Genomic DNA, 23928 nt, shown 5'->3' on the forward strand with positions numbered 1-23928 from the left:
AATAATAAGTGCATTGGCTTTGGTATAAAAATACGGAAGCTGCAATCCCATATACACTTATCCGGGAGTAAGTTCATTGAATTCAGTGGGAGTTACTGTGAGTAAATGTACACAGAATGTTTACTCAGAAGTAAGTTGCCTATTAACCAAATATGCAAGTTACCCCATGGAATGCTGCCATGGTTTCTTTGTCAATCTCTCAGCCTCCTCGCTGAAGCAGAAGGTCTGATACTCCGTTGGGTATGCTGGCTAGAGCTGATGATACTGCAGACCCACGGCATCTGGAGGGCCCGAAGTAGAGAGTGAGGCTGTAGAGAGTGGGGCTACAGCAAAACATGGAGTGCAACTCGCTTTTTGTTCTGAATTACATTTCATGCTGTCCTGGGACATCATTGCGTCATGTCATGTCATGTGAACAAGGCTATAGACGGGTTAATTTAGCACATTGATGTTATGGCTGCATTTGGGAGGGGAAAAATCACATTGAATGGGAGATACTTACTGCTTGCCCCAGACCCTCCCTCTGTCTACATTTACATGTGTGAGGTAAAGGAAAAGGGCGTTGTGGCTACGTCAAAGGTCCATTTGTGACGAAGTTTGAAAAACCTTGGCTTGGCAACTTCCTACTTTCCCCTTGCTTACATTTTTCCAGCTCCCCTTCACTACTCACAGAAGTGTAAAGTTATTCCACCCCCCTTGAAGGGTTGATCCTAAACAATGAGGATACTTCCATCAAAAGAGAACAGGATCAATAAACAAATGAAAAGGAGGCATGTTGTATCAGTCTCGTCCAGATGCTGTGGTGTTAATACTCAGTGAAGAAACACAGCAGAGAGTGCTGAAAAACAGAGCAGATCCCTTGTCTCAAATGAAATCCTTGAGGAGTAAGTCGGCTCTAGCTACGTTATAGTGTTTGCTGACATTTCCTGCTCTGGAGACTTGCTGAACCAGTTGTTGTTTTAAAAATCAAGGTACCTTAAGTGTAGGGTTATGTAACAATGTTTGTAGCTGACTAATTTATGGCATTTACTCAGGCAGCTGAAATATCCATTAAGTCTACCTCCCCACCTCCACCCCTTTCCTGCCCAATAATGCTGTAGCAAAAAGAGACTTTAAAAGAGTGTTTTCCTCGATTATGAGTGCCAGTGTTAAATACTGGAGAAGGAAAGGGGACCACAGGGATGGTGATAGTGGAGATCCTATGCAAACTATTTGTTTATGATGAGTTTGGCAGGAGAAATCCGAGACTCAAAGAGAGGTACTACCAAGCTGTTCTCAAATCTTTGTTTTTGGAACACAATAGCATGTGTGAATCCTACCTATACGGCATTTTTAAATATAGGAGGAGTACTCTTGTAGTGTTAAAAACAAAACAAGCAATATGGTAAAGGGATACCCTGAAGGCAGCTTAAAATGTTCCACACATGCACCACTTTTCTGCTTCTTATTTGGCAAATGCTAATTTCCTCAATCTTCATCTTTCTCTGGCGGTGTTCAGACAACCCTTTAGTCAATGGTGGGTTAATAGTTGACTCGCAGTTGGTTATTTTGCGGGTAATCCCCACACACGTTCCTACACAACTGTGGAGTGGTTGGGCTTGAGTGGACTAATAGTCAACCTGGCATTTGAGAGACACAGCCCCCGCCCCTCTCCCCTCCCTCCTCCTCCCTCAGTCCTCCTGGTGCTATCCCAGCAGCCATTGCAAGTTCTGATGGCTGGACTAGAGTGGCAGCCACCACTTTGGAGGCTCTTGCCTGGGAACTCTGTAGCCAGCCAAAATAGTCCACTCAACTCTGCAAAATAGTCCACTGAGCATGACAGACAACATGCTAACCAACGGTTGTGCAGATAGTCAACTCTGCAGAGCATTGGTTATCTCAGTTGGTTGTTTTGGAAAAATAGTCAATGATGGGATGGTTTTTGACTGACAGACAATACAATAACAACCATTGACCACTCAACTGATGGTCGACTACTTAAACCACCGTTTGTTATCATGTTGTCTGAACCCAGCCTCTGTTTCTTGATGGTGCTATATAAATAAATAAATAAATAAATAAATAATAATAATAATAACAATAACAATAATAATAATAGAACTAGTATACTGGCCCATGTGCTAGGGTGTGGGTATACTAACCAAGCTATTTTTCTCTAATGAATGTGTGTGTGTGTGTGTGCTTGTGTGTGTTTTACAAACAAAAATCTATAAAATAAAGTCTATGCTTTTGGACTGTTAATTAATTAATGGGTGCCAATTTCCCCATTTTAGAAGCAGCTATTGCCCACTTTGGTAAGAATATAGTGCATAAAATCTGCTGTGTGTGCACCACATCTCTGGTGAAAGGCTCCCCATTGGTCATTACATATGTATTCATGCTAGTTGTATGTGAATGACGATATGCCACAACAACAGGTAGAAACTCAACAGGTGTTGATTTCTTTAGCTCAGCACCTCCACCACCACCCCTCATATTCCCCTTTGTGGAAGCAACATATAATGATGGTAACACTGCATATCCATGTTGCACAGGCTTGCTGTCTTCTTAGGTGTCCAGCAGTAGAAATTCATGCCTAATGGGGATAACTATATATAGCACAGAACATTGAGGATTCTTTCTCAACCCCCCTGGCCTAACCAGCACCTTGAAATATTGATATTAACTGCAGGATTACTCTGCCCAATCGACAGCTGTGAAATAAACTCTCCAGAAGTTGCATTTTGTGCAAGATAAGGGGTGGAATTAGCAAAGCAATCAGAACCTCTATTAGCTAGCATAATTCAATCAGTAATTTTTGTTATGTTATTTGCTCTAGCAACACAGTACAAGTGGAATTTTGATCTTGTTTCTAGCTATAAAAACCCCTTCCCTATTTTTCAAACCTTGAAATTCAACTTCTGATTCCGGGGAGTGTATCAGAGGTCAAAGTGAGTTGAAAGAGAATCATCAACCCATCGTGAGATCTCAACTCATTTCTTCATCCCAGGACAAAAACCCCTTTATGTTCGGGAGCCAGCTTGTACTACCATTCTGGCAGCATTTCCCATAGCAAACACTTCAAGTATGAATTACAGATGTGCTTCCCTAAGCATGCAGGAGGCCCATGCTGGGGAGCCAAGGTGAATGGCAGCTTCCCAGCCTATGTCCTCCATGGGCAAACCCTGGTGGAAGCCAACTGCTTTTATTATAATAATAATAATAATAATAATAATAATAATAATAATAATAATGCATCATCAGTGTGCATGGTGTTTTACAGAATACAGAATACAAGAAGACACTTTAAGCTGCCATGTAAAGTGTGAGGTGTGAAGGCAGCAGGCCTTCCCCTGTTGTTGCCTCCAGCAATTTGTATTCAGCAGCATCCCATCTCTGAACATGGAGACAGTGCCTGTGCCAATGGGCCCCCTCCCTGAAGGAATCTACCTTCTGACTGCCATTGCCACTAGCTGCTATAGCTCATCTTCTTTCTTACTCACCTCTTTGCTTGCTTGCTTGCTTGCCAGGCAGAAAGCAAGCAGGCAGTGGCATCCATTGCTCCGCCTCACCACCACCACTGTGGTATGGGCCAGTGCGAGAGGCAGGTGAACAAGCAGGTTGCAGTGGTGAAGAAGAGGAGTACTCCAGGTAGCTTTTGTCAGCAGGGCTGGGCAAGTGAGCCAGTTGGCATGGGCCTATGATTTTTAGGGGGCCTACTCTGAGTCCCCCCTGGTAGAGGCAAATAATACTTAATGAGCCGTTTGAAATGGGGCCTGTTACCATCTGGCCCGGGCCTATTACCAGCTTTGCCCAGCCCTGCTTGTCAGTGGGCCCATAGTACCGCTATGAGCTCTTGGCAGCGGCCCGACCATGGCTTCCCTTGACAATGGCCCCATTCAGAAGACACCTTAAACCATGGCTTTAACCATGGTGGTTAAGCTAGAAATCCAGGCCATGTTCAGAAGACACCTTAAACCATGGCTTTAACCTTGGTGAATAAGGGCCTTACTAGACGAGGCCTTAGCGCGCCTTCTGACCTGGTTTCCCTGCTGTGCGTCCAGATGACGCACAGGGGAATCCGGAGGCAGGCCGCGCTGAGGCCTCCTTCAACGCGCCATAAGCTAAGTCGCTTATGGTGCGTTTTTTCCCCAGCTCCGGCCAGCGACTTCCGCGGCTTTTCGCGGCTCCTTGCTTACTCGCGAGGAGCTGCGAAAAGCCGCGGACCTGGCACAGCGCTCATAGGAGCGCTGTGCCCATCGGCGGGGGGGGGGGGAAGAGAGGGGAGGGCGAAGGATGGGAGGGTGGGTGGCATGGGGGGAGGGCGGGTGCGATCGCGCCGCTCGCCGCCTGAGCAAGCAGCCGAGCGGCGCTTGCCCGGGCAATGCCGCCCCATCCCGGGCATTGCCCGGGCAAGCGCTGCTCGGCTGCTTGCTCGGGTGGCGGCGGCGCGATCGCACCTGCCCTCCCCCCGTGCCACCCTCCCTCCCATCCTTCGCCCCCCTCTGTTTAAAAAAAAACAAAAACCCTTACCTTCACGGAGCCTTCGGGCCACCCGCGGCCCCTTTAAACAAACAAACAAAAAAATGGCGTAAGCCGGCAGGTCTAGGAAGGCCCTAAGGCTTTCTGGCTTAACCATCATGGTTAAAGCCATGGTTTAAGGTGTCTTCTGAATGGGGCCATTAACTCTGCATGGAGGGTGTATCTAGAAATCATGGCTAATAGCCACTGATAGGGAAAAAATAATTAAATCAAAATGTCACAGGCCATATCTGCAAATCAGGGGAGATGGTGCTTTATCATTTCAGGCCTCAAAAGATTCTGGTGCAATGGAAATGGAAGCTCAAAAAATTACTAGAAACGAACTATTTAAATAACCAGGATGACACATGAGAAAAACCAGGACTGCAATAGTTTGGGAAAAATGTCTGTATTCTCAAGAAAAAAATAATGAATGAGCAAATGGTGTTAGCAACCGGAAAAAAGCAGGAAAAACATATCCAGTGCTGTCAGAAGTAAAATCATTTTCTCGTTTGGCACTGTGGCGCTGATGTGATGCTGATGCTGTTTAAAGTCGTTGGCCGCTTCCTTTGGGAGACAAAGAAGAGGAAATAAAAACCCCACCGGATTTTTTTATTTCCAGAAAGGACAGAAGAATTTTCCATTTCAACAACAGCTTTGCATACAGGGATTGCTCTTTGCAGTTTCATACCTCTTGGTAGCCTTTAGTATTAACCGTACATTTCATCTTTTTTCCACATGTGATCTTTTAAATTTACAACTGTATTGATATTTCACATTTCATAGAAACGTTGCATGAAAATTTACATCTTTGATCTTCAGTGTGGGAGACGTTCTACAGATGGAGGTCAGAGTGGTGCCAAAAATGAGCACTGTTAAGAAAAGAAAACATAGGAACATAGGAGGCAGCTTTAGACTGAGTCAGACTACTGGTCCATTTAGTAGTCTAATATTGTTGACACTTATGGCTCTCCAGGGTTTCAGGCAGGAGCTTTCATGCCTTACCTGAGGGCTCTCTTCACGGCACTGAGTTGGTGCCATTCTTCCACCAAACCCCACATTTTTGCTGGTACAGGGTGGTGGTGAATAATCCCCACTGGGGGAGGCAGTGTGGGCTTTCTGGTGGTCATTAGGCTCGCCAGGTCAGCTTCTGGTGACCAATGAGAGGTCGCCTTCTGCCCCCACAGCAGAGCCAGAGTGAGGACAGACGAAGGAAGAGCCACGCTGGCCTTTCTCAGGCAAGAAAAGTCAGGGAAACTTGCAGACTTTTCTGCAGCAGATTTTCGCCTCTTTGCCCCGGGGTAGCTCTGAATTGGCAGCTGAATCATATAACCGATGCAGTGTGGATTCGGAGCCACCCTGGGGCTTCCAGAGCATATAGACACCCCCCTGGAGATGCTGGGGATTGAACCTGGGACCTTCTGCATGCAAAACAGTTGCTCTATCACATTGAGCTACAGAGAAACTCCACACAGCAGTGCAGTGTGCACGAGGCCATATTTGCAGTGCACACTTGCCCACCATGTTACAGAGGCAGCCATACAAGAATGACGTACAAAGAATGACGATAATTGCCATCCCCCCTCCCCCTCCCGCTGTTTTCTATCTTCCAATGTTGGTAATAGGCCAAGACAGCAAAATTCTGTCTGGGCCTGTAAATTCTGGCCATTTGACTACACTATTAGTGAAATGGCTGATGGCAGGATAGTTGAGACAGGGACCCAGAAGTGTTGACATAAGAACATAAGAAGAACCCTGCTGGATCAGACCAAGGCTCCATCTAGTCCAGCATTCTGTTCACACAGTGGCCAAGCAGCCATCGGCCAGGGACCCACTAAACAGGACACAGTGCAACACCACTCTCCCACCCATATTCCCTAGCTACTGGTGCTTATAGGCATATTGCCTAGAATACTGGAGGTAGCACATAGCTATCAGAACTAGTAACCACTGATAGCCTTCTCCTCCAGGAATATATCCAACCCCCTTTTAAAGCCATCCAAATTGGTGGTAGTAAGCCTCATTGAACCTAGTTGGACTTACTTCTAAGTAGATGTGCATAGGATCGCAAAACATTTGCACATTAATTTGATTTAAATAAGCGTACGAGAAAGCAAATAGTCTAAAAAGTGCCATATGTTCTTTTCCACTTAACATGCAATTTTGGGGAAATTGGCACAGATCTTCTGATACTATAGCTGCAAACCTTTTTAAAAAGTTGACCTGGATTTTAAAGGGTGAATCCATTTGCCATTTCTAACTAGATTTTTCTTCAAAGCACAAATTTTAATATATAAACTGAGAACATATAATCTGAGTGAGGGAATATAGAAAGAGAGATAATTATAAGAAGATATTATATTTAGGGTGACCATATGAAAAGGAGGACAGGGCTCCTGTATCTTTAACAGTTGCATAGAAAAGGGAATTTCAACAAGTGTCATTTGTATATATGGAGAACCTGGCGAAATTTCCTCTTCATCACAACAGTTAAAGCTGCAGGTGCCCTGCCCTCTTTTAAATCTGGTCACTATAGCTCCTGCAGCTTTAACAGTGGTGATGAAGAGGGAATTTCACTAGGTTCCCCATATATATAAATGACACCTGCTGAAATTGCCTTTTCTATGCAACTGTTAAAGATACAGGAGCCCTGTCCTCCTTTTCATATGGTCACCCTATTATATTGGCCTATGTGCCCGTGGAACAGATTATCACTCACCTGGAGAATCAGGCAAAAATAATTAAATAAATAAATAAATAAATAGGATTGCCAATTAACCAGGATAAATACTCTGTCATGCTCTTATGCCTTTAACAGCATTCTAATGTTCACAAATCAGAAGGCAAAGATTTCACAGCACTGAGACAACATTATCCCTACTGATGGCTATAGATTCTTAAATGCACAGCAAGAGTGGTTGGCTGAAAATTTGGCAGAGAACTGGGAAGAGAAGGAAAGTGTTAACAGATCATTGAGCTGTATCATAGATGAAGCCAATCTGACATCTACTACTTTTCTGGTAGATTGGAGTTTCTCCAAGATGTTGCCCTCCAGATGTTGTGGATGACAACTCTCATCAGTTCCAGTCAGCACAACCAATGGGCAGCGATAATGGGAGTTGTAGGCCAAAACATCTGGAAGGCACCAGGCTGATGAAGGCTTTGCTATACTGAGGGCCTGTCTACACACAGTCGTCGGGGCGCCCTGAAGACGCTTCAGGGCGCCTTGAAACTCCTAGTGTAGACACCTGTTCAGAAGAGACGGAGGAAGAGGCGGCGGCAGCAGCGGCGAAAAGTTTCCAGGGCTCGGTGGCTTCGCTGGTGAGTCCTTGCTGCCGAGCCCAACTCCCCGCCGGCCTCCTGCTGCCGGAGAAAGAGCCACCTGGGTTGGAGAGCTCGGCGGAAGCGGAAGCCGAGCTCTCAGACCCGGGTCGCTCTTACCCTGGCAGCAGGGGGGCGGCGGTGGTGGCGGCGGCAAGGACGCGGCCGGTTCCCCAGCTGTCGCCGCCTCCATCTCTTCAGCTGCCGTCTACACCATCGTTTTGGGGTCGTACTGGGGGCGCATGCATGCGCCTTCAGTACGGCGTGTGGAAGGGGCCTGAGTGTCCGTAAGGCATTACAACCACAGGTGGTTTCCTGTTGGCTATTATGGTATAGTGAGTTCTTATTGGTATGAATGAGTCTGGGGTTTGGACAAAAGAAAGTTAATGGATTAGAACAGGGGTGGGCAATGCGTGGCCCTCCATGATACCTCACTCTTGGTTATCCTAGCTAGGGCTGATGGAAGTTATAAGCCCAAACATCTGGAGAGCCACAAGTTGCCCATCTCTGGAATAGAATGACTACTTAGTGGTCTTTAATGGTCAATGGAGGTCTCTCAATGAGAACTAATTCCTAGGAGATGGTTTCTCTGGAATGTTGTGCATGGAGAAAGCGCTCGGTCTGAGGAAAGTGGCACCCAGTCTAGCTAAACCGGAGGAGGAAGGGGAGTTATCCGTGATCTCTCTTCCCAAAGGAAGAGAGACAGCATGGTGTAGTGGTTGAGTGTTGGATTAGGGCTATCTCCCCCAACCTGGTGTCTTCCAAATGTGTTGAATTACAAATCCCATTATTCCCAATTTACATAGCCAGGCCAACACATCTTGAATGACTGGGTTGGAGAAGGCTGGATTAAGGCCAGGGAGACCCAGGTTCAAAAACTCATGTGGCCATGAAACTCACTGGGTGAACTTGGGCCAATCTTCCTCTATCAACCTAAACTGCCTCACAGGGTTGTCGTGAGATAAAATGGAGCAAGAAGAACTGTGTACTCTGCCTTGAACTACTTGGATGTGTGCTATAAAAGTAGCAAATAAAAATAGTGCTACCCCCTTGGGGAGCATGTAACAATATGTTTGCTTGGTCCATAGGGAAACAAATCAAAACATAAACAACAATGAGGAGATGGTGGCACGTTCCTGCAAACGTTTTTGAAAGAATGAGTTTCAGGTTAGCAAATAAGGCCACACAGATTTTAATTGGAAGAGAAGAACTAGGCTACAATCTTGTACCAATTTACGTGAGATTAAGCCCCAGTGAACACAGTGGGACTTTGCTCTGAGTAGACACATAGAGGATTGTGTTGTGAGGCTGCAATCCTGTACCCATTTGCCTGGGAGTAAGTCCTATTTACCTCAATGAGATTTCTGAATAAATATGTATAGGATTGCATTACAAAAATGCTCACTACCATCAGCCGGTTGGATAGAAAGTGAAGTATAGCTTGACATTGCTTAAAGTATATGCATTTTAATGAGTTGTACTTTCTCTTTCAGTTGCGAATGAGACTGGTGACAAGAACGCTCGGCCACTTGCACGATTCGCTCGTAAGTGTTTTAGTCTTGTTGATTTCATTTCCGAATGTTACAAAGAAATGCACTTTGACTACAGGCTTCCTTGAAGCCAAGCCCTATGTCCTGGAAGAAAAGCCTTTCTCCTGAATGCAGATTGCGGGAAGCTAGCTGTGGCAAGTGAACAGCTTATCTTCCTTCTCCTGGATATTTCTGTTCTTTTCTTTCCTCCTTTCTGCCTTCAGGTGAGATCTTTCTGCAAGATGCCTCCATCACTGGCAGCAGTGCCAGCTCCAGACTTTGGAGGGCCCTTAGGCAATTGACCCCCTCCCTCAATGAGTTTACCTTCTCACTGCCATTGTCACTAGCTGTCATGTCTAGCCCTGTTCTCCCTGGTTTGGAAGAAGGTGTTTCAGGTAATCAATCAGAATCAGATTCTGAAGTAGAGGAGTCGGTGCTAGACACAGGCCAGCCTGTACCAGTGGGGAGAAAGTTCTCACGGTTTCTTCAGCAGCTGATGGTGAACTCTATCCATAGCTTATCTCGTCAATTGCAAATAATATACAGTCAGTGAGAAGCCAACATTCTTCCGAAGAAGAGAGCACTCCACCAGCTTGTGAAGAAACCGTGAGAGCTTTCTCCCCCACTGGTAGAGGCTGGCCTGTGTCTGGTGCCGACTCCTCTACTTCAGAATCTGATTCTGATTGATTACCTGAAACACCTTCTTCCAAACCAGGGGGAGCAGGGCTAGACATGACACTAGCTGCTGTCGCTCCTCCTCCTCTCTCTCATCATTTCCACCAATTGCTTGCTTGACAGACAGGCAGTGAATAAGTAGGCAGTGGCATCTACTGCTCCTCCAACTCACTCCCACCACTGACATTGTGTAAGCCAGAGCGAGAGGCAGGTGAACAAGTAGGTTGCGATGATGAAGAGGAGGAACAGGTTCAGGGGCCTCTTGATAGTGGGACCATGATGGGGTGTGAGCCCTTGGCAAATGCCCAACCATGCCTACCCTTCACACCAGCTCTGGCTGGAGAAACCGCGGTCTTCCCTGGATGTCACCTCCCCTAGACACTATTTGCAATGGGGTGGCCATGTCTCCTATTTTAGAAAGGGCAATCTTCTATTTGAAAGACTATGAGAGAACAGTCCTCTATTTGCAGATGTCCTCTATTTAAAGGGCTGCCCAGTCCAAGACATGTTTAAAGATAAAGAACCCTAAGAAGGGAGAGAATTAGGTGGACTTGAAGAACCTTCTGTTGTCCTCTTTTTTGGCAATGTATTTCCTGCTTTTTGGGTGATGCGTAAGTGGCATGCTAATTGGCATGCTCACTTCAAGCTTAGTAAAGAATCAGTAAGTATGTAGATTTAAACACTTAGAGCTTCTTCAGATGAACTGTTGTTTGCAGGTTGTTTTGACGACAAGTGGTCATTTTGGCCCCTCATGGTTGTTTGCAGGTCATTTTGATGACACAGTGATCCTCCTGTGTGTTTCCTGCTCTTTTTTCTGTCACAAAATAAGACCACAAAATCCGACTTTTCTATGCTATAGTGATCTTTCCTGCCGTGTGTAGGAGAAGTTGAGCTATAAAATGCCCACTAGAGGGCACTGTCCCACTAAACTGAATGAGCCACGTGGTCGCTGCTTTCTTCCCCTTTCTTCCCTGTGTGATTCTGCACATCCCTATTGTGGAAGAGAACCAGGAAGCAGAGTGACGGTAAGAAAACATGATTTTCTGCCCGTCTGAAAATCTTCTTAGAAAGAAATATGCTCTGGGTATATCTTAGATGCAGTATTCCCATATAATCACATGATGGCACTGTAATCACATTTTGCATGCTGTAGACTTAGCTGCAATGCAAATAAACAGCGGATTTGCTCCACTTACACAGTTTTCCCCCTTTTCATTTCTGAACATCAGCCACTCACAATCAAAGGAATTTTTTGTTGTTGAAATTTGGGGACATCATTATGTAGCATGAGGGCGATAATGTCAAAAGACCTGCTAATAGTGTAAGCACTTAAGTATGCCTCAAAGGGTTCTCTGGATATTGTCCTATGGCTATTAAATTCCATTAGGGAGTTACTGATTCACATTTGCTGAAAACCAAAAGCTGACAAAAAGAAAAGAAAAGAAAAGAAAAGAAAAGAAAAGAAAAGAAAAGAAAAGAAGGCACTCCAAGTTTTGTGGACAATTAAATGCAGAAGGATTTAATGGGATTCATTTCATTGTGATTATCTTCCATAAGGATTCAAAGCTTCTAAAGCACAGAAGAACCTAGTGCTTAATTTCTAGAAAAAGACACACCAAGGTTCAAGTCTATTTCAAAACACACAGCCCCCTCTCCCCCGTCACTTACTGGAAGCCTTTCCCCACAATTCCTTACATGTAAAAACCATGGGTCGCTTCTCAGTAGAGATGGTGAACCCTTCAAGGTCCTCAGTTTGTCATCTGTCTTCTTCCTGGGATGAAATCCTCCCCCTCCCTCAAGGTTTGCAATATGAGATGTCTAACAGTTAAGTTATTCCACTTGGGCTCTAAGTGGAAGAGCTAATACCAGATCAACGTTGAGCATTTGTGTTGATGTGCAGGGATGTCAGTGATAAATCTCAGCTTCCAGAGATGTCTTTTCCATTCACTTCCATTACGAGAGAAGCTTTGTGAAATGCTGAGCATTAACTCAAGCAAAAAGCATGAATGGTAATTGCAGCAGTGGAAGGCAGTCCCTCTGGGAGAGCAAAGTAAAATTATCTCAGATGCAGCACATGTTCGTCCTAAAAGCAGCAGCAGCACCAGCTAAATTTCACATTTTTAAAGCTCACGTGGAATTTCTAAGTTGCAGTTTTCATGTCTTTTTGCAGAAGGCTGTCAGATGCTTCTTTTTTTTTCTTTTAATGTACTTCACAAGCTATTTTTGTATATGATTTTCCAAGCCATGGTTTGATTTATGTAAATGTATAACTTGTGTTATCCCTGCTGTAAATAGGAAAGAGAGTTGCATGGACCCATCAAAAGTGCTTGTGAACTACTAACTGAAAGGAAGTTATCTCCTAACTTGTTAGGAGACTTGTTAGAAAGATACAATATTCATGCATTATCTCTATACTTTAATAGTTAAGGAAGTGCAACAGAGGATACCAGGCAACCTAGGTAACATTGGCATAATATAGAGAAGGTTCACGGCCGGGGAAGGCAACGGAAAACCACCCCGCTATAAGGCCTACCAAGAAAACGTCAGCGAAAGCTGGCGTCCCTCCAAGAGTCAGTAATGACTCAGCACTTGCACGAGAGGTTCCTTTCCTTTCTTTCACATAACGCACTAAACCATTCAGTGTGGGTTGTTGTTGAACTGTGGGCTATTGTGTTCTCTGCCAGCAGCGCAGGATGGGTTATCATGTTGTCTCAATGTTGTGCTTTTTTTATAGGATGGGTTATCATTTCGCCTGAATGCTGAGTGTTTTCCACAGGGTTGCTCGTTAACCATGCAGTGTGGCTTGTTAACCACCCTGAACAATCCAACAACAAGCCATGGCTTCTCAAGGTGGCTTGATCAAGAAAAATAAACCACATTGCACAGTTAACAAGCCACCCTGCGAAAAACGCACTGCATTCAGACAACACGATAATCCACTTTGTCAAAAATGCACTGTGATGCACTGCATTCAGACAACACAATAACCCATGATGTGTTAGCGTGTTGTGTGAACCCAGTCAGGGAATCATATAATTTTATAGAGCTGATTTCTTTTCCTCGGCTTAATATTGAGCCTGTAGGTAGTGATCGGCTGGAATACTGCATGGTCAAATTCTGCATGGTTACTGTCCTTCTTTAGTCTTCAGAAAAGATGAATTCGCATATTGATTTAATAACATCTCTCATCTTCTCCAGGATCAAAATCTCAGAATTGCCTGTGGAGTACCATTATTGGTGGGCTTACGGGAAATCTTAAGGAAAAACAGAAACCAACTATCATCCATGACCCAAGGCCTCCTGAAGAAATCTTAGCAGATGAGCTACCCCCTGTGGAGAGTCCTGACGCACTAGTGAAAACCTCATTCAGGTTTGATGGATATAGATATGCATTTATTAAGCTTGATTTTTCTTAACTGTTCAAATACTGACATTTTGGGGCTGGGTTTGGTAACCAGTATAGCAAACAATTCCCCCAATACCCTTCCAAAAGGAGTGAAGAAAGACTGGCATACTAAATATGACTGCTGACCTTTTTCTTAGGTTGTAACCTAGGAAGATACAAATGCCAGAAGGCTAGCAAATCATGCACTTTTCATGTGAAATTTAGCATTTGAAGGATAACTGGTATCATCATAAGCATGTAACCCCACCCTGGGAAAGTTCAAGGATACCCTCACTAGATTATTGTTATAGGAAGATCTGTCCTGTTAAGATCACACTCAAACTAATAGCATGCTTGATGTACACAAAGGGACAACATGGTAATACCATTTAAAAAGCAATGGGAAAAGCTCTTGAACTACTGGAACAATAGATTTCTTATAGAAAATTTCAGATCAGAAATACTGTCAGTTTTATAATGATGGGTATTACATTGTCCTACAAGATGGTGGGGTTTTTTTTTGGTCTGGTAATAGCCTTTTTCTGGCCCTCAGATGCATTTTTATTGCCTTTTTATACATGGATTTCATTTTGGTATCAGTTCCCCCCCCCAATTTCATAAATATTTTTTCCCTTAAAAATCACATGATATACTGTAGTGCTATACTGACAAAACAAGAAATCGATCATTACTCTCTTGGTCTTGATTACTCTCTTGAGCTGCACAAAATATTCAGACATTTTATGCCATCAATTGTTTGATTATTAACAGTTTTTTTAAAAAAATGAACCATTATTACTTATGACATTGAGTGACACTTCAGCGCTGATGTTTGTTTATTTATTTATTGCATTTTTATACCGCCCAATAGCCGAAGCTCTCTAATGTTGATGCATGTGGCCAACTTCTAACCTAGATTGAGGTGAGCAAATAATGTTCATAAAGCAGTGAATTTAGTAGCCTCCCTGGCCTGGTTGTATGTAAGCCCTAACATCTGGTTGATCTTTATGTTTGCACTGCACTGCACCAGAGCTTTCTATTCTTCTCTGCCACTTATTTTTGCTTCCTTCAGTTCCTTGCTAAAGTCAGTTTGAGCAAGCAACTACTTTGCCTTAAGGTTTCATTTAAGCCAGTCTTCCCTAACTTGGAACTTTCTACATATTTCAGACTACAGTACCCATCAGCCCCAGACAGCATGGCCAGTGGTCAGGGATGATGGCAGTTATAGGCCAAAACATGAGGGAAGGCTAATGTTGATGTCGCTACACCACAGTAAGATTTTACTTAATAGATTCATATGAGAATCCAGTGGTTGCATTTTAGTAACGTCAGAACAAATGCTGTGGAGTGCTGAGTTAAGAATCCCCTCTTGGTTGTAAATCATTTCCCAGATCCAGTGTTCTAGCAGTATATATATTTTTAAGGGTATCTGATTTCTTGATGAATGTTATCATAGAACTACATCATTATGTAAATTTGGAGAGTCTCTTTATCCTGCTCTCTACAACAGCGGTCCCCAACCTTTTTGGACCCGTGAGCACATTTGGGAATTTCAGAAACTGCTGTGGGCACCACCACAAAATGGCTGTCATGGAAATAGTAAGTCTCCAGGCTGGGAGAGAGGGTAAAATAGCAAGGGAAAGGAGCAGGGAGGAGAAAAAGAGTAAGGCTAGAGACTAGAAAGGAAGACTGCCATAACATTTCCCAAGGTTTCCATTTTTGTGTGTGTGAAGGGGACAGGCAACAGAGAGCTTTGCCATTGGAGGTTACCACAGGTAGTAAGGTGCCTGTCGGCACTACATTGGGGAGCCCTGGTGAGTAATATTTAGGAGAGTCATAATTTGCATATCTGCAGAATTCTAGGTATTCAACAAAAAAAATTCTGAATCTTTGAGCCAAAGGGACCAAAATGTAAGAGGATTTCAAATAGTCAAATTATTTTGAAGGTGTTTGTGTTTCAGTCGCTTTTATAAACTGCACATACTTGTGATAAGTCTTTTGTCATGTGTGTAGCAAAGGCTGTTCCTTTAATAACTCATTGCTAATTCATTCCACTGACCTCTGTACATTGGTCACTAGCCTACTGCACATGTATGTGGAGTGTTCCATGATCAGCATTAGCATTAGGACATGTGATGGAACACATTCAAAATATGTGTCTGTGTCTATTTGTGATACACTTTAATTACCAATATTGCAAATCTGTGGTTTCCGACTTCACATAGCAACTATAATGATCTCTCAATCATCAATGACGAATACTCATAGTGGCAATAACCTACCTCCATGTTTAGAGGCAGTATGACCCTGAATATTATTTATTTATTTATTTAAAACATTTGTCTCCCGCCCTATATCCTTAAGATCTACTATTACGCAAAATGAGGCAGTTTCCTTCTGGTAGCAGTTTCTGGGGAAGCAGCAATGAAGTGTTGGAGAACAGTGTTCTAGATGCCACGGGGCCTACCCTGCACTCCTTAAGCTACCTTGCTGGTCTCAGGTGTGGTGGAGGATGCTGTTGCATTGCCAATGCTGAAGCAAAATTCAATTTTAATTCTGGTCAACTTCTGTATTTGGAACTCTGTGTGTGCGTGCATGCGTGCGTGCCATTTTATCCTTCACCTCAGGCAGCAAAATGTCTTGGAACAGCCCTGCCCATTCCTGATACAGCTTTGCAGTAGATAAGCCATGGCAGGGTGTTTTTTTAAAAATAATAATAATAAAGAAGCTAGTTGGCCACAATGTCTCATTCTAGCCTATCAACGGCAGCATGTTTTTGACTGCTTCAGATTAGCACAGGAAATTCCAAAGAGTTCATTTAAAAGTGCAGAATTAAAGCTCCACTAGAGGGCGCAAAGCAACAATGGAAAATGCATCTACGCTTTTGGCACACTGCGGAAAGGTCAGAGAAATGTCGGATGTACAAGAACATGACAGTTTGATTCCTGAAGTACTTTCTGCACTGGATCAAGACACCACTGTAATGTTGTAATATGGCTACACCAATGTATTTTCTTTTCTTTTAAGAGTCACTTTTATTTGGAAGTTACACATAAAACAGTAAACTGTGCTGGTCTATAAGAAAAAGTAAAAAAAATCCACAGTCAGGCCAAACCATTATTGAGTCTAACAAAATATGCACACAGTTGTGGACAAGCTTTTGAGATCTACAGACCTCTTCATCAGGCAAGATGTTACAAAAATGAAATAGGGTTGGGGGGAGAGAGAAAGGCTGACTTGATGTTGAAGTCATGAAGTCTGCATTGTCAGAGTTTAAGAATTTATTCACACGAGGGATTTATTGCATGCTTCGGATTGGTTACTCACAGAAGTTTGCAGGTCCTTTTCATGACATCCTCAATCTCCATTGCTTTTTGCACTTTTCCAAGTAGGAATCTATGCCTTGTTACTCTTGTCTCTCCTTTACCCACCTTCTGTTGTGCTTCCCACTGCCACAATTTAGAATGTTCTTTATGTTCCTCTGCAACATGGGTGTGCCATATAAATGATTGATCATCACCATTAGGAGTGCACACAGTAGGGTGGCCAGGTGTCCTCTTTTACAGAGGGCAGTCCTCTCTTGAAGGGCTGCCAGAGGACTGTCCTCTATTCGAAGGCGTCCTCTAATCGAAGGGCTGTCCTGTCCAATTCCAGTTTAAAAATAAAAGAACCATGAGAACTGTAGCCCATCAACACTTAAGCACTTGGGCACCAGACTGAACAGGCAGGGACACAGATCATCTGTGTAGAAATCATTTTTATAATTTAAATTGGAAATACAGTGAGATGAATTGTATTTCTGTTTGAATTATATTAATGATTTCTACTTTTGCCTCTATACATATAAATTATCATATACAACTCAGTGTCTTTCTCTCTATCTCTCTCTCTTTTTGGGTGATACATTTCTTCTTTTTTTTTAATTCATAAGTGGCCACCCTAGCAAAAATCTAGGAGCCCAGTTGCCTCTAGTGCCTTAAAAACTGGGCTTGTTGAGTAAGGTTGAGCTGCTGAAGAGAGTGAGAAATTGCTCGGTTCCTGTCTCTTGTGTGATTTATTTATTATTTATTTATTTATTACATTTATATCCCGCCTTTTTTCTTCCAAGGAACCCAATATAATCCTCCTCCCCTCCATGTTATTCTCACAACAACAACCCTGCGAGGTAGGTTGGGTTGAAAGTCTGTGTCTGGCCCAAAGTCACCCAGTGGGTTTCCATGGTCGAGAGGGAACTAGAACCCGGATCTCCCAACTCCCAGTCCAACGCCTTAGCCATTACACCACACTGGCTCTACTTCCTTTATTTGCACTGATAAGTACAGGATTTCTCCTTTTGCTGTCGCATTCAGATCACACTATCTCTCCCTCCAACCTGGCTCCTAAAAAGCAAACCAAACCAAACCAAACCTGCCTTTCTCCTAAGAAAGGGCACTCTTCACAGTAATGATGCCTGCCTGCTTTACTGCTCCCAGCACCGTACAAGTTCTCAATTCAGCTCCGGCCTCAAACATGCCACTCTGTTCTCTTCTTGTTGCAATGAAGAAAGAAGAACCATGGACCAGAATTTGTCATGCCCATTGCTCAGGAGAAGTGTTGAGAGGTGCAGGAATTTTGGGACCAGGTCAGACCTCCCCTCCCTCTTCAAGAACACTGGATGCTTGGCAGTTTTATTTCTTCTGGCTGCTGGAAGCATAGTGCATTAACTTGCATTTGTGCAGTGAAAAAGAGGGGTTATGCGTGGGCTGGTAATGCTGTATATGACGACGATGGGGTTTTATCCTGTTAATGAAGCATTTAGCTGCACATTCCCGTATTAGTCATCATTCTCGCTATTAGGCAGGAAGAATTCGGCACATTTGTCCGAGCGCACGCTCTCTTCCTAATGCAGGAGTGGTTTTTACCTTCAATCCCTGAAAGACATGTTGCTTCTCAAATTTCCATTTGCATGTATGTGCTGCAGACAGGAAATGAAATGGAGCAGGAAGCCATTAGTATTGTTAGTATTATTTGTATTGCCTGGCCACAGAGTCATGGACCTCCAATCTCCTGTGCTCCTCTCTGTATAAAGCTGTGTAATCTGGGTCTTATAGGTCAAGTGGTTGAAATGATTTTAATTGTTCCTTTAGTATGGTTGGTTTAAATGAAATGCATTTCTTACTGCCAACAGAGTATCTAGACTGAAAGGAGGGGTAAAATGCTTTTAATAAATAAAACAGTTGGGACAGACTGATATTTCATTTGTAATGTACTAAGACCCAATTTTAAAAGAGACACCGGGTATGTAAATGGCACTTAGGTGCGAAAATGTTTCAAATCGCCAAGGGTCACATTTAAAGGATTGATGGGAGATTCAGGACAGATAAAAGGAAGTACTTCTTCACAGAGCGCATAGTTAAACTATGGAATTCACTATTGTAAGATGTGGTGGTCACCAATTTGGATGGCTTTAAAAGAGAATTGGACAAATGAATAGAGGATAAGCCTACCAATGGCTACTAGACCTGATGGCTATATGCTTCTTCCGGTATCAGAGGCAGTATGCCTATGTACACCAGTTGCTGGGGAACATGGATGGGAGGGTGTTGTTGTACTCAAATCCTGTTTGTGGGTTTCCCACGGGAAGCTAGTTGGTCACTGTGTGAACAGAATGCTGGACTAGATGGACTCTTGGTCTGATCCAGCAGGGCTCTTCTAATGTTCTTATCATTCTTAAACCATACACCAACCCAGCCTGCCCTAACCTGGTGCCTTCCAGATGTGTGGGACTGCAACTCCTATCATTCCCAACCATGCTGGCCAGGTATGATAGGAGTTGCGGTCTAACACATCTGGAGGGCACCAGGTTGGCAAAGGCTGAGCTAGTCCAAAAATCCAGCATTTACACACCCAGGTGACTTCTCTCCAGACCAGAGATCCCTGTAGTGTGAGTGGTGCATGAGTTGATAGTGCTACAAATGTGGTGCGGTGCTGTGCGGAATCTTACGCAGATAAGTGCCTGATGAGTGTCCAGTGTTTCACTTAAATTAGGATTAAAGTGTTCATGCACATTGTGTTCTTAGGATGTTCCCTTAACTCTGCAACCTTGTTTGTTTCAATGGTGCATGGGAGAGTTTTGAGGATCAACTTGAATGAGGCAGCAGTGGTTATCCCCTTCTGAGTCCCCTAGTCATCTGAAGAGATATGGGGGAAGTCTTTTTAGATTATGGCGTCCTGTATGTGGACCGCCCTTCACCCAGGAGGCTCACCTGGCACCAAATCTGCTGCTATTCCAACACCAGGCAACCCCTTTCTCATTTACCCCTGCCCCAGCATATCACCAATGCCAGTTTTAATTGATGGTTTTATTGGTTTGGCTGATTTTATTCTCTGTGGTGTGCAGTGGTTAGAGGGTTGGGCTAGGATCAAGGATATCTGAGTTCAAATCTCCACTCAGCCATGGAGCTCACTGGATGATGTTGGGCCACTCACATTCTTTCTGTACCTCAGCCCAACCTTCCTCACAGGACTATTGTGAAAAGAAGATGGGGGAGAGGAAGAACCTGGGGGGAATCCGCACATCGTTCTCAGGGCACTTCCATCCGCCCCCAGTGCACCCTGAAAACGATCGTGTAACTTGCCTGTAAAAGAGACGAGGAAGAAGCGTCCTTGCCGGCGCCGCCGGCGCCACCCACAGACCTCCTCGCTGGCTGGGACGGAGAGCTCAGGGGAAGAAGGCGGAGTGGAGAGCTTCTTCCGCTCTCCACCCCGCCTTCTTCTGCTGAGCTCTCCGAGCTGGCTGGCGAGGAGGTCTGTGGGTGGCACCAGCAAGGACGCTTCTTCCTCGTCTCTTTTACAGGCAAGTTACACGATCGTTTTCAGGGTGCACTGGGGGCGGATGGAAGCACCCTGAGAACGACGTGCGGATTCCCCCCAGGTAAACTCTGATCAACTTGAAGGAAATGTAGGCTATTCATGTAATAAAGAAATAACTCAATAAATAAAATGCTGGTTTTTACTCTATTTACTATAGATATAGATATATTATTGTGAGCTGCCCTGGGAGTTTTTTAAACTGAAAGACGGCATTACCATTTAAAATAAACAAACAACGGGCAGGACACAGCAACAGAGCTGAGTGCCTTTATGTTCTTTGCAATTTCCCCCAGCAGGATGCAGAAAAGTTGCCCAATGTGGAATTAATCACTCAAAAACTTGATGGCCCTTTGGGGTTCTTTTGCTGTATTCAGACGAAGTCATTTAGCATTTTGGCTTGTGTGGCATAGGAATATAATTAAACTTCGCTTCAAAATGCAGTTCCAGAAAATGGTTTTTAAAAAATCTATTAAACTTAATTCCTTTGTGATTTTATTTTCTAGAGAGAGAACAAAAGATTTCTCATTCTGACAGCAACTTCAGAGTGATGGGGGGTGGGTGGGGCGGTTGGAAATGACAGATTAACTTCAGATAAATTTCTTATTATATCTTTGCTAAACTGTAATTTGGAGTGAAACTGATAAGACAACAGGAACAAAGAGAATATCTAAATGGTTCTGTGTCATACTCTACATGATAGATTTTATGTAAATTGTTTTGAATGGAGAGTCTGCTAGTTATATTTTGAGTCACTTGACCCTTGCAGGGCTGGTAGCTACAAATCCATTTTCTGACTATCCACAGCATTGAACTTGTTGCTGGAAGGTTGCCTTCAAGCCATGGCTGCTATGCGGAGAGTTGTCCCAAGTATTTGTCCCTCTGTTTTGTGGCTTTATCTAGGGCATTTGCAGTATCTATGAATGTGGGGCTGGGCAGGGCTGAATGACTAACTGGGATGCTGCCACTGAATGGTGATTTGGGGAAAGGTGTATCTGTGCACTTTCTAGTAGGAACTGCTGGGACTTAGACAAGGTATATCTAGCAAGCTTGAAACTAACCTGTAGTTTTGGATGTGGCTGGTTCAATGTATGATTTCAATTCAAATGTGGGTCATTTATTCTGGATCTCTGATGCACAACTTTGAATACTTTCTGAATCTTGAATACAGGCAAAGAATAGGTCAGTGGGATCATATGGATATGCCACCACTGAAATCTGAAACATGGATCCAAAAAGAACCATTTTCTTTAATCCTAACTAAAATGTAATGATAATTAGTTCAGATCTAATTTCCAATAATGTTTTTCTTGGGCACTATTTTAAATTCATTCTGAAGATGAAAGCTTGGTGATATTGGATTCTTATTAAAAACATCCTTTGGAAAGCTTCTCCATTTCCTTAATGACTTAACAATGCTGTTAATATTATTATTCCAAATGCCAGCAATGCTTTACCAATTAGAGAGATGATAGAAAATATCTGTGAATGGTCACTGGGCCAGATATACATTTGTATAAGACAGAGTCAACTGTGTTGAATCCATTAGTAATCTGGAATTAAATTGGGATCTGGCATAATATTTCATAAAATATTGCCTAAATCTAAACTGATGCATTGTTTGACAAATACTTGCAACTTTAAACCTTTGATGGATAAACTGTGTTAATAGGTATAATGCTTAAAATAGTGATTGTAGTATTAACTTACCTTTCTGTTTCAAATAATATTGATTATAGCAATGCACAAACATTCGGCTGCATGCCCCCAAAGAGGTTGAGCCTGTGTGAGTGTTTGATTCAAATACCGCTGCTTCCCGGTTCTCCTTATACCAAGGGCACAGTCACTAACCTATACCAGCTGGAAGGAAGCAGAGGCGGTGGGTGCTTCCTAGACTCTGATTGAGTGGGCATTCCATAGGCTTTTTTTTTCCTGCTAGAGATGGGATTGGAACAATGTGGAGGAGATGATGTCAAGAACCTGAAATGGTACAGTCCAGGAAGAGTTGTATTGCACAATTCTGCTGTTTAAGTAGCTTGACTTAGAGTGCAGCTGCTTCAGAGTCAGACGAGCACATGGCATGTAAAGCTCCATCACACCTAGGAAGAAACGCTGGCTACCGTCGCTTCTCCATCGTTGCTCAGTTACTTCCTGTTTGAAAACAGGGAGTAAACAAGGAGCACGAGGCCCATTCAGTCGGGCGTTGTAATCATGCTGCTTCTCCCACACACAGCAGGAGAGAGCAGCGACCGGACTTTTTCTGGTTTTTCTTGTGGTGCAAGGAAAGCCAGAAGGGGTGGAAGGCGTGCGAGAGGCAGACAACGTCATGTGAGGGACTTCCGAGAAATCTGTGAGTACCCAGTAATGAGTGTGCAATAAAACGCTTATCGGATGGAGCTCAATATATCAATTTCCCATGGGAGATTCTGGGATTAGTAATCCTGTTGCGCTGCTAGCCTCCATAGCCTTCTCCCCCACTACCCCCACCAACCCCAGCTCTCGTAAGTCGCTGGCTCTCAGGGGATGGGGGAAGGGGGAGGTTGCAGCAGATACTTCACCCTGTCTGCAGACCTTTGAACAAGGGTACTTGGGTTCGACAAGTGCTTTGGTCGAATGCTTGTGACACCCCTAATACTTTATGTACAACAAAAAGATAGTTAGAGGCATTTAACTTCCTGCACTGAGGCTTCCCTCTTGCCTTCAAAGGCTAGGTTTTTTTTTAAGGTAACTGGAAGGCCAAAGCTCTATTCAGGTGTGATGAAAGTATATGTCTGTCAGGACCACTCTGGTGGATTCCTCTTCAGAGGATCCCTTGAAGCCCACTGAGCCAAACGTAGAGGAGCTGCCTGTGTCGCGGGACCTTGAGACAGATCTTTTCTAAAGTAAACAGGTTTGGCCCCCAACGTTTTCATGTGCTACTATTAGCCAGTCAAAGTGTTAGCTGGCAATGCACAAGATTATCATGAGGGAACAAACAAACCAATTTGCACTTCAATTCAGGTAAGTTTACAAGTTCATTTTTTTCCTGAAAAACATCACGTAATAGTGTGTAATCTCCCCACCTTGCTTCTCATGGTTAGCTAATTGGCTAAGTTTGCAAATAATCATGTAACAACTCAGAGTAGCAGTTTGAAGTGGTGAACCGTATTGTGAATATACTGAAACCAGGGGCTTGTCTACGGCTTGTTTATCCCAACCTAAATGTGCATAGTCGTGTTTCAGGACACATGACGCAGCTGTAGCACCGGGTTTTTAATGCGATAATGTGCATATGCGCATTCGTGATTTACCGCGACTTTTAGATCACATCTGAGTTTGCACCGCGTTATGGTTTTGTGTCTTTGGGGGAGTTAAATCGCATTTTGACATGTGGGCAGAGCTTTGAGGGTAGGACAAAGTGATTGGGTGATACCCTGGCTTCCCACCTACCGTGTCCTCTGGCTGCCTCATTCCTTCCCACCATTTTGATGTTGAATTAAAATGGAGCATTTAAAATGAACACAAAAAGGGGTGAATGGGCAGTTCAATCCCCCACTCGCATCCTCCTCTGCTGCCTCGTTCTGTTCCCCACTTGCTTTTCATCTTATATGGGAAATGGGCAGATACAATTTTTAAAATGAAAACAAAGAGGGGTGAATGGGCAGTTCAGTCCCCCGCTCAGTTAGAAAG

The 23928-nt window shown here is 43.7% G+C and overlaps 1 protein-coding gene across 2 annotated transcripts in view; it reads left to right on the forward strand.

The window, feature by feature from the left end:
* PDE1C (phosphodiesterase 1C) overlaps positions 1 to 23928 on the forward strand; it is a 261988-nt gene that overhangs the window by 26332 nt on the left and 211728 nt on the right. For both annotated transcript variants that reach the window (XM_063129811.1, XM_063129819.1), the window contains exons 2-3: positions 9315 to 9365; positions 13224 to 13395. In XM_063129811.1, the coding sequence (XP_062985881.1) occupies positions 9315 to 9365; positions 13224 to 13395 (223 nt within the window). The remainder of the gene's footprint in view (positions 1 to 9314; positions 9366 to 13223; positions 13396 to 23928) is intronic.

This window comes from Elgaria multicarinata, chromosome 1 (genome assembly GCF_023053635.1).
Source record: "Elgaria multicarinata webbii isolate HBS135686 ecotype San Diego chromosome 1, rElgMul1.1.pri, whole genome shotgun sequence".
Taxonomy (NCBI): domain Eukaryota; kingdom Metazoa; phylum Chordata; class Lepidosauria; order Squamata; family Anguidae; genus Elgaria; species Elgaria multicarinata.